This window comes from Rhopalosiphum maidis, chromosome 3 (genome assembly GCF_003676215.2).
Source record: "Rhopalosiphum maidis isolate BTI-1 chromosome 3, ASM367621v3, whole genome shotgun sequence".
Classification (NCBI taxonomy): domain Eukaryota; kingdom Metazoa; phylum Arthropoda; class Insecta; order Hemiptera; family Aphididae; genus Rhopalosiphum; species Rhopalosiphum maidis.
In genome coordinates, this window is record NC_040879.1 from 42,952,062 (window position 1) to 42,965,062 (window position 13,001).

At 25.7% G+C, this 13,001-nt stretch overlaps 1 protein-coding gene across 1 annotated transcript in view; it reads left to right on the forward strand.

Annotated features, from left to right (window-relative positions):
• Positions 1–3,076: 3,076 nt before the first annotated feature.
• Positions 3,077–13,001, forward strand: part of LOC113556760 — a 29,434-nt gene continuing 19,509 nt past the window's right edge. Inside the window, exon 1 of the mRNA XM_026961889.1 lies at positions 3,077–3,559. Coding sequence (XP_026817690.1) covers positions 3,502–3,559 — 58 coding nt within the window. The 5' untranslated portion in view covers positions 3,077–3,501. The remainder of the gene's footprint in view (positions 3,560–13,001) is intronic.

Below are 13,001 nucleotides of genomic sequence, written 5' to 3' on the forward strand. Positions count from 1 at the left end.
ATTGAAATATAAATTTGGTATAATTATAGAAAAAGTATAAAAATATGAAAAATCCATGTTCCCAGAAAGATTATTGTTCAACTAATTAAATCGTATTACCTATAAGTAAATTCACCTTATTTTATTTAAATTAATAACTATAATAATATTAAAATATGCAAACAACCGATTAATTTAGTAGTATGTACGCCGTATAATATATTATAATATATATTTGATGGGTCGAACCCTGATTTTTTAAATCGAACCGAACTTGAAATTATTTTTCCGAACTCAAACCGAATCGAACTTTCATATTTTCTACCGAACTGAACCGAACCTAGAATCATTTTAAGGCGAACTCGAACTTAATACTTTTTATCATTATTATTATAAATGATATATATCTAGAAGCCTAATCAATGTGGATTATTTTTACTATTGGCACACTTATTTCAGTCAATGAATGTAATACGAGTGCCTGAGAATTTTACATAATGTTCAACTATACAGTATAGGTACATATTTTTTTGTGATTGTGTCTTATATGTTATATATTAAGGTAATTGATATAAATACCTATTCGATAAAATATCGGATCATAACATTAGAATTTAGAGGTATATAAGTATAAACTTAATAATATATAGAATAATATAGTATTAATATAGTAAGTAGAATATAGTATTTGATACTAACGTAAATTAAGAGTGAAAGGATACAACAAAATATTTATCGAAACGAAATCGGGTTTTCTGTTATTTAATAATATTATGTATTAATATTGTTTTAAAAAGTATTATATTATTTATGTACATCTATAAAAATATTTACAAAATAATAAATAATGTGTTGGTAATAAATAATAACATTTTATGCATATGCCTAGTATCAGTCATGTTTACGAGAAAGTTATTGATAATTTGGTACTTTGTTCATGGAAATTAGAATCAGCTTGCCTGAAATTTATCAACTTATTATGTCACAATTCAATTATTTGTATTTTAAGTACCTATTTATTTGTTGATAAGATAATACAATTTCTTAAAACAGTTTTACTATGTTACTTATTTTTTTTATATATACATACATTATATTTATCACACATATGGACATATATTTTATGGAAAAAAAATATGAACAATTTTTCAATCTTGCTCTGGTTTTTGTTTAACTGTCAGAGATTATTTAAATAATAAATCATCTAATATTAAATAAAATATTAAATAACAAAATTTAATTATGTAAAATTTTAAAATTATAATTGTCATATGAGTTTTTTTCGTTTTTACATTTTTGTTTCCCTGTCGTAAAGCTTTAAAATGTATTTAATATAAGGTTTTCTTCATAAATTCATTTTATAGAATATTAAAAATGTCGAAAAAATAAATAAATAATTATTATTATATTTTAAAATTAAATGTTAACATTAGATATTTAAACGTATAATAACGATTTATCCACCAACGCTTTTGTTCAATGTTATTCAAAGACGTACGAATTGTAGAAACTTGAAACTTTTCCATTTTATTTAGCATTATTTACTAGACACAATGCTATTTTAAAAATATTTACGCTGTTACATACATATCACTGTACATCGGTATTGACTAATTAGCTAAGTATAATGTGATGCGATGCTTTTGAAAAAATCAGTTCAACCTATCGAATCAAGAAAGTATTAATAATATCAATATAATAGAACACATTTAATCGCAGTGACCTACTCAATGACGAGATACGCTCGATATAGATATACAATATATATAAGTAAATACAGACACCTGATATAAACAGCAGAGCAAGTTTCCCAGTTTTTAAATATATAGGTATAGGTACTTATAGGTTTCTATACGTATGGGAGGTTGTCGTTCACTTATGCGCGGACGACTTATAAGCTATATGCAGTATACACAATATAAAAAAGTGAAATTAATTTCACTCTTTCATTTTAACAATCGAATATACAAATATTATCATTCGTCTCGGAATGAATAGCAATTTTGATTAATAGAAATCAAAATTATTTGAATGGGGACGCGTCTGTCTAAAATAATCCCAAAACTCGGTGACTTGGCGAAATATAATGCCTATAGACATTGTTCAACTTCAGAATATTAATCATTCACTGTATTATTCATGTACCTACCTATCTATATCAAATACGAATATAGACGCAGGTACTGGGCAAAAACGAGTTTATTTTATATTTTGATATTCGTTAAAAAGAATTATCGATACAACACACACCGCGCATTTTCGGGTACGTACTATAACAGCAGAGGCGCGTGTGTTACATATTTTGTATTCAATTTTAAAGCAAAATTGATCGCGTTCAAAAAACGTTTATTCCGATGACCGGTCTCGATGTCTCGTATACCATAATATAATATAATATGTCATCATATTATATAATAGTTGTTATACACATCAATTTTTATAATGTACGTCATACTATACACTATACGTAGATCGAATTACTAGGTGAACGCGTCGTTACCCGTTATCGTCGTCGTCGGGTCGTTGGGTCTTAGATAATATGGTATATATATATATTATATAGTCACTCGTTATAGCCTATAATTATTATTGTTATTACGTTGTTTTACGGAGCTCGGAAATTAAACTTTAACCCGTCTCGATTTTCGAAGGTCGTGTTCGATCGTCGACTGTCCTGCGCTTGATACCGTTTGCTGAACGACTACACATTACTTATATGAAGTATAAAATCGCGATGCGCGTATATACGATAGTAAAGAATCGTCCGAGAAAACCAATTGCCTGAGTGGTGGGATTGATACCAGGTAAGTGGTCGGGGGGTCGAGAAGTGAGTTCTTGGCCGTTCCGACTTAGAACGCGACTGTACGCGTGTGCTAGAGAAAGATATATATATATAGAGAGAGAATAATTATTCGAAAAACTTAAATTAAACGAGCAGCGGAAATCGTTTTTACCAAGATTGGCGCGTCTATAATTATACACCATACCGGCGCGACGTACATACCACCACCGCCACCACATCTGCCGCCACCGCCGCCAGTCACCGCCCAGAGACGAGTCGGAAAGTCGAAAAAGCGGCGCCCTCCTCAGTGCACGTTGCGATACGAACGAGTGTGACGGTCTCCACCAGCGTAGTCGTCATAGTTGCAGCAATACGCGAGCCGCGTCCAGTCTGGTGGTGTTATTCAAATGAGATATTTTATTATTAATTATACGCTCGCGCGGTAAAACTTTATTAGGCATAATATATTATAAAAAAGACGCAGTGTGTTGTTATCGCGTCCGATTCCGCTTTGCTATGATATTGCATCTAAAGATAATAATATAAACAAAATAGAAGCTAACCGCGTATATTATTACACGATATTATTATTACCATGTCTCGTTGAGCCAAAAGAACCGTTCAAAATTAAAACGCTTAAAGTTTCGGGTATTGTTTTTTTTTCTCGTCCGACGTCATAATATTTTACACAACGTACCTATACCGGACGGAATATATTATATCATAATATCGAGTGTAAGATGGACAACGTCGACAACGATTATCTGGATTACCCGTACGACGATTACAGTAATAAAAGTGAGTTCGATCATTTAATATCAATTATCTTGTTGTTGTTATTGTTATTTTATTTCATGATAAATGTTTTATCTTTATCCGTTATAATAAACGGATGTTGAGTTTATGACCAACCGTCGTGGTGCGGTGGTCCGGGTCGAGCAGAAAAGATATCGGTTCGTAGTTCGTATATTAAAATTTTATAAACGCGTAGGTATTACAATGTTTACACAAAACTTGTAATAGATCGAATTATTAAAACCAACGACCTGTGGGAGTATGTAATTACCGTAAATCGAAACATAATATACAAAGTTATAAATGGAGCTCAGGACAACGGTAATGTCCATCGGCCGATAATAATTATATTGATGAATATAATCATGTGCGGTAGTCGTAGATAATTATTTAAAATGTAAACAATATCTATAGTTAGGTATATTATAATATAATATGTGGTAATGTCACAGTGACCATATTTAACCAGAGGTGTAAAGTAGGTATTTAAAATTTTAATATTGGTATTCAAAGACTCTTTCGAATAGGTGCTTTATATAAATACTTTTTTTCTTTTCTGTTTTGAGAGTAATATTTAAACATTATTATATTTTATAATTGTATATTTATAAACTTTTATTAATTACTGTAATATTCACAGTTATCACAATTTCAATTTATATTTACCAATATGTGAATATTATGTTCACCGCTTTTGCTGTAATTTAAAATATAATAGTCGTTTAGGCACACAAATAAAATTAATAATAAGAACATTTTTTGTTAAAGGTAATTGAAAATTATTTGAAATACAATTGTTATAACAAGTATTTAAGTATTATTGTAAATATTTTTTTGAATGTTATTTTATTACTTACTTGAATGCTTTTTAAAAGTATTCCTTACAATCCTGTATTTACGATAGTTCACAAACCCACACCTCCAATATTTTCAATACATATTATTTTAAACTTACAGTTTTTACTTTTCTCTGATTAAAAAAATATTATATTTAGTAATATGTAATATAATAAAATTATGAACGATTTTAACAACCAATTTAAAATTTTATATTTTCAATTTTATAACATTAATTAATTTAAAGAAAATTCTATTAACAATAAATTATGTCTGGTTTCATGGTGAGAATGAGAAAGACTGCTGCGCCCTTATTCTTCCCATCCACTAAGATGCCGTTTATTTTTAGGGGTACCCTACCCCTGTAATATAGGTATGTAGGTATAAAATATAAATACGTTAAGGAGTAATTTACTCGATATGTTCCTATAAGTAAATTATTATTGGCTATATTTTAAATAATGTATTTAATGTTTTTTAAATATCTTAGAATATTCGCTTAGATTCTACATAAACAAGGTTGTTTCTCGTTTACATAAAACCATATCATTTGAAATGTTCTGTACTGCGTAATCCATAGCGGCAAAAGCTATTAAATATTTAAAATTCAGTTACCGTTCAATTTACTACACTCCTGCAATGCCAAATACAATTTATATAATGAACCAAATGATTAACTCACATGTGTTTTTCGAAAACTTTGAAAATGAAAATGGAACTTTCAAACATAATATAACTAGAAATTTGAAAACAAGCTTATATGACTATTGATATTCCGGAACTAATGGCGGTTTAAATATAATAAAGTTCAATATGATCGGGGGAAATTGCACAACAATTATTCAGTTCAACGAACATGACAACATAACATAGATGTATGTAGGTAGTAGGTACTTGCTCGTACTTATCTCTTGATTTCTACAAATCAAAAGATTCAATTTATTTATACGATTGAATTCTTTGAAATAAAAAATAAAATTTAATATTTCGAAGTATAGTTGTTTAGGTACATATACTTCAAATAATCAATATTATTGTATTAATTTCGTTTGTTCCAATTGTACTACAAATATAATATTTAACATGGTATAATGTATATTTTTTCTACATAGAATATAGATACTATTGAAATAAATTTAGCTCGAAATTTTAAAATAAATTTACATACTTATTATGTTATACAATTAGTACGTCCTTAGTTTTGTATCATTTTAAATTAATAGACCTTAAATTTCTAGTCTCATCAGCGTTTTTTTCTGATTAGAACATAAATTATTGTGCTGTTCCCGTAAGACTACTGTCTAAAAAATGTATAAATATTTTTTTAATAGTTCTTAAATAACATAAATACAAATGGTATGTTTATTTTTAATAGCTCGAATAATACCTATATGGGCTATATGGAAAATAAGTTTTTGAGTTGGATAATATTTCAAATTAATTAGAGTAGCCCGCATGTAATATGTACCTACCTACATGTTTTAATGTTTTATATTACAACAAAATGTAGTATATTACGATGTTGATACTTATTTGTTCACTATAAAAAGTGGTATGAACAACAATTATTTCTATGTGTCTAAATTTATTATTTCAGTTTATGTTACCTATTGGCTTTTTGTATTTAATCGTATATGTATACCTACACGTATACCTACATGGACGTATATTATAAATTTATAACTTGAACAATTATAATAAGTGAAATTGTATAAACTAACTTAAGAACGTATATGATAAGACCAGTAATGTGATTTTTTCAATTAAACCGTATTTATTTTAATATATACCTAATTTAAAAGTTGAATGCCTTTAATGAATGTTATCTTTTAAATTTATTTTTCTAAATTATATTACTTATTACTAACATTGGTTTATATCTAAGTTAGGAGTTGGAACGCTAAGTTATAATAATCATAAAGTTACATAATTCATGAAATTTATATTTTCATTTTATAAACATCAACATATAATAAACATTTACGTATAATAATCTGCGAATAACGACAATGTATAGGTATAATATATTGCTAAGTAGATAATATATATGCACACTTGCACACTATTATATTAGGCAATTATTAGGTTATTCTTTTAACTGTAAACACTCATTTTCTCAAAAAGTCTTAGCCTTAACTTTATTGGTGTTGTATATTTTTATTATTTCCTATAACTAAGTACTATTTTTACCGTTATTATTTATTAAGTTTTTGTTTTTTTTATTCTATGCATTTTTAATTTCATATTATGAGAAATCACTTTATGAATAATCTGCTTTACTAGCTGAGAATTTCCATAATAAACGGAAATTTAATTACAAACAAGTAGATAAATATAAGTTATATACTTATATCTTATAACTTATAAGTATATGTAAGTTTATGTGAGCTGAATAGTAAGTATAGTGGACCAAATTTTGAGTAATAGTTTCTTCTATAGTCATATATTAATATATATTTTAAATACTTATAATTAGGGTCAGGAATTTTTGTATTTATATGGTTTTGTATGTTTATTTTAAAATATTCCTGCTCTTATATACATTTGTTTGGTGAAATCAATTACAAAGTTTGGAAAACTGAACTTATAAAAAAATGAACTATTTATTCAAAATTTAATTTTTTGGTTTCGAAATTCTTGAGAAAATATATTTTGTTTTAAAACACGATATTAAAATTTATAGTTTAAAGTGGGTATGTATATATATTCAAAAATTGTTTTGTAGTGATTTCAAATAATGTTAAGAATATTTTTTAAAACGTAAATAACTTTCAAATTTAATGTTTACTGTTCGTCTGTTCTCTATTTAAAAAAATCACCTTGTATATTATACAAATAAATAGTCGCGTAAGTAATTTAATATAGGCGTACCTATAGCTAATGTATTTACTCACGTCATAGCATTTTAAGCTAATTATTAAATTCCACGTAGTGGCAGGTACTGTTATATAGATTAGGTATAGTCTATATGTATAGTATAATGTTCACCTTTTACTGATTTTTAACGTTGTGCATAGTGCATTAATGCTTCATGACAAATTATATTATATTATTTTAAACTTATATATTATATGCTTAGACGTAATGTGGTTCAAATATTTTTCGTTACATTCAAAATAAGATAATCTACATAAGATGACATAATAAAATGATATAGTTTGTTTATTATATACTTATGAATACGTAAATATTGATATTATCGAATTTTCGATTTATTAAAATGCATTATGCAGTGACCTACCACCTATGAGGTCCCTGATTCCTGAAGTTGCAGCTCTGTCCATTGTATAATAAATATAAATAACGATAATTTTGTATAGTATTATACGTATAATGAGACATTGGTGTTTTGAAATTTGTGATGTTGATCGATTTGTGGTCTAAAGGCCTATGTACACATAAAAAGTACTTCGGGTAAAATACAATAGTTTTCATAAAACATATAACACGTAGAAAGCGTAGGATGTAGAATATATAAAAGTTAAGCCTACACCTGATCTCGACTGACGACTTGTGTACATTATACATATTATGTATGTTAGACGTAGCAATATGCAATCTGTTAAAATTGATTCTAGGCGGGCTCTTATATAATTGTTTAAACCTAAACCTATATATGTATTATAATATAATATATGTATATAGATAAGTAGTAAGTACCTTAATATTAATGCAATATATTAATGATGCAGTTATTATAGTTTAATGCATTATAATTTTGAATATATTTGTATATTGTAAAATATAAATTATAATATACCTATACTACCTAACTAGTATATTACAAAATATTATAATTTATATCATAGTCAGTATCGTGTCAGGAAATTCAAATATTATTTTTCATGGTTAAAATTGATATTTATATTGATTGGGCACATGATCATGAATTTACAATTACAATATATCAAATATAAAATACTGAATTTATAATGTATATTAATAAACATTAGGTAAAGTTAGTTATTGCATTATTGGGGCAGTTTTAAATTTAAACCTCTATTATACTTATATAATATCCTATGTTTCCATAATATCTATTATGAATGAATAGTGAATAATTTATTAAGAGGACGTATTACTCACATATTGTGTTCTCTTAGTCTTACATTCATACGACATGTAAAATTTTCGTTCGCAAGTTTCTATAATGTGCTGTTAGTTTTGATATTACAGCAAACTAACCTATTATAAAATTTAAAAGTAAGATTATTATCCAGAGCCCAACGTAGCTTTTTATTAATATTATTATTTTTGAGGAAGTTATTATTGTTTTAAAATGTACAGTTTCAAAAATATCATAACTTAATTAAAAATAATAATTTCAATAAAAGGCGGCTACGTGAGGCCCTGGATAATGGGTACGATTCGTTTGCGTACATCTACCTTTTTTACGACTCGTTCGCACACAAAAATTAACTTGTTTGTGTACATATTGTACATGTTTGTGTATATTTTAGGTTTACATAATAAAGGTAGGTACAACTCATTTGTGCATCTTTTTGAACACCTAAAATTTGTGTCATCAGAATTTAAGTTCGATATTCACTAAATTTATAACTATCTACATTTATACACTTTTTACGTCAATGCGTTTCAAAAACATTTTAAACTTGGATATCCATAATTAGGACTTAGAATTAGTTATAGTACCGCTTGCTGGCGAACAACTGTTTAAAAGTTCGAAACCTTCCAATATCTTAATATCTATATATTTAATACACAACGATTATTTTTATGTCTCTAAGTCCTAGATATAGTACTCTTCTGCTAATGATATATTTTTACTAAAAGATAAACTTATATTGCTATAGAATATTCAAAAATTAATAATTTGTACCGATAATTTAATTACTTTAGAAAGTCCAAATATAAAAATATAAAATATGTGTTTACGTTAAAATAAGTGTTTATGTTGTGCATAAACGATTTGAGATAATAATCTTACTTTTAAATTGTATAATAAATCAGTTAACTCTAATATCAAAACCACAATATTGAAACTGGTGAACGAAAATGTGTTATATGTACGTGTGTAAGATGAAGACAACACATGCGCGTGCTATGTCCTCTTAATAAAAAAATCTATTTTACATATTCAGTACTTGTATAAATGTCATAAGTTATGACAAATAACAATCAGTCAGCAATTCGTCGTTATTTATATTAAAATATCTTAATGCGATAATTGAACATAGTGAAATATTTTTTAATTTTAAAAAGTTAACGATATTATGACATATGTGCCAATGGGTTTCAATAAATTATTAGGCTTGACTAATCATGGCTGATGGATAAAGAGGCTGCAATTATAGTCCGTAGGTAAGAGATAACTACAAATAAATTATAAAAAGTAGTATGAAATGTGCTTTATAAATCAATTAGTCATTGTAATGAATGTGTTAAATTTGAAATCAATTACAAAACTCATTGCAAAAATGATTGTGAGCGAATACTGTATTACAAAGTATATTTTATATTTCTACTAAAAAATTTATACTTACTTTATTTATTCAACAGTACCGTAGGTTAAATTAATTTTTTTTAAAACACAATAATTCGAAAATGTCATTAGAATAGTTTATATACGATAAATATACAATATAATTGCATACATAAAAGCAGTGGAGTATTTTTAAAAAAATCGGTTGTGGGAGAAGGTTTAAAAATAATTTGTATAATAATTTTAGTCATTTATAACTTATTTTAAATATGTTTGCACCTACTATAGTCTGGAATCTTGTAATTATTATATTATTATATAATATATATAATTTGACCATAAATATAATTTTTTTCGACTTCTGGGGAGAAGGGGGTCGAGACCAAAAGGTGATGACTGATGACAGACAAAAAGAAAACACACATCGTTGTTTAGTTTTGCTCAGAATCAAAAATGTACCAGTATGAATCTATAACGTTAAGCAAACAATTTTATATTCATAAGTTTACATTCAGTTAGAGGTTTAAATATCTTTGCTTTTATATCACACATAATAATATATAAGTACAACTATAATATAATATGAACGAGAGATATTTATTATATTCAAAAAATTAAGTTAAAATTATAAAACTCTGTGTTCCGAACGTCTTTATATATCTTATATTATATCACTAGACGTCAACGGTTATCATTAAAAGTATTTCTATATGTATTTGTTCTAATACATTACTTATTAATTATTATACATACCTATATAAGTAAAGAATACGAGGAAATGTAGCAGCATTTGAATATATATATTGTATAATTCATATAAAATGACAGTAGGAACTGAAATTAATTATGAAAGATAATAGTAATTTGAAAATATTTTTATAAAATTCTTAAAAGGTACTAATTTATTTTTTTTTCCAAATGCAATAATTAAATAATGTATTGGTGCATTAGACTCTCATAAAAATAAAAATAAAAACAAATGATTGAATAATTAACATTATTTAAAAAATATTAATATATTAATATTTTAAATGTTCCCTTAGTTTGAAATTTGTACAGTATCATGAAAAAATTTTAAGGTTTATCTACTATATACGCAATATTGCAATAAATTTCAAAAATTAGACATGTGTTTCATATTATGTTCTTTTTAAAATGCTGTACAAACTATAAATTATTTCATTAATCCACAATTATGCCCCCTCCCCCGAAATAATAAGGAATATACTATCTAATTCACAGTGTATACAAGCTATATTTATATATTATGCTGAACGAGTAAACGACTTATTTAAAAAAAAAAAAAAAAACAGATTCAATAGAAAATTATTGTTTAAGTATTTATAAAACTCAAAGAAGTGCAATAATAAAACATTAAACAGTTTTATTGACTCCTCTATAAGACTATAACTATTTTAAATATTTTATCGAAGCCGTCTTTCAAATACAAAATTTAACATACTTTAATACATAAATATTAATTTTTTTTTAAAGTGTTCGAGGTTGGAGGGGGTAGAATTTACTATTTTAAATATTGACTAATTTCATATTATATCATTATTTTTAGAACAAATATTAAAATAAATAATGTATTGTTTTTTTAATGCGTTACTGCGTGTTACCCATATATTAAAGGTATTATAAGCTAATCAAAAAATGTCTACACGTTGTATTTAATTGAAAATTATAACTATTTTTCAAGTGTATTTTGGAAAATAGGTGTAAGTAGTAAATTACTATAACATTACTAAATATTTATTTTTTCTCGACGTGTAAACTGCAATATGCGTACCTCTGATACACACTATATAGACACTCTGCAATTGTACTGTGTTTTCCTAAACATTTGAAATTTATTCAAAAACTTCTGTTTAAATCTATATTTTTTCTTCATTATATATAGTCTGCGTACATGCATGATAAATTATAATGTATGCATTTTTTGACATAACTAATGCTTTTTATGCGTTTTGGGAAAGGTTGATGTAACTAATAAAAATGGCCATAGTTATCAGGGCTCTAAATCTTATACTACGATGAACCGTAAAGGTGTAAAAATATTAAATATATTAAAATATCTGCTCAATATTTCGTACTTTCCTAGCTACTTATCTATTTACTTACTTTACCATTTAAAAAGGGTAAAAAAATGTTTGTGCATAAGCGCGTATTAATATTTAATAATAATAAACAAAAATATAATATTATCCATAATACCCATTACTCTTAGACGAAAAAAAATACAATACAATTATCTTGGAACATATTACTTTGAATCCCCACAATACTTCTTGAATGACGCACAATAACACAATTGTTGACACAAGAATACAATTCCAGATGCTGAATTTAATAATTTTATTGAAAATTCTGTGGACCACGAAACCATTACAAATGTGTTTACCTTATGGCCTTTTAAAATACAATGACGTTCATTGTTAGCATATATAAAACATAAATAAATAAAATGAAAGTTCTTTTAAAAATTTTAATTGATTACCTAAAGTGTACGTTGTACAAATATACAATAATATATACTACCCAATACCTATACATTTATAACATTAAAATTTTACTTGCAGAGAATATTATTATGGCATAAATTTATATTTATAAAATATATATGTAGCTTGCAAAAGTCTGATGTTTAATTACTCAGCATCTTCTTATTATTATCAAAATTATTTTGATAATATATTATTTTTATTTAAGGTACATTTAATTACCATTATATTATTATTGATAATAATAACTTATAATATTATTATTATATTACATACGATATATACCGATTATCTGCAATAATTTAAAGTAAAATTAATTTCGAATTCTTTTCAATTATTTAATTACATCATATACTAATATTCAATAATATAACATATAAAATAATATTTAATTTTATGTTTTGAAACAAAATATTTTTTTTTTTTGAAAATGTATATTTTATAGTAAAATAAAGAACAATTTACTAATACTTATTTATATAAAATAATTTAAGGGACAATTCTATGAATTTATAACTGTTAATATTCATTGTGAAAAAATAAATTTAATAACTGATAAAGTTAGTACCACTTTTAACATACCTATAAATAATTCTCTAGAGTCTATAATATACAAATTATAATTATTCAAACTTTCCATAGTTAATAATGAAATTTGAAA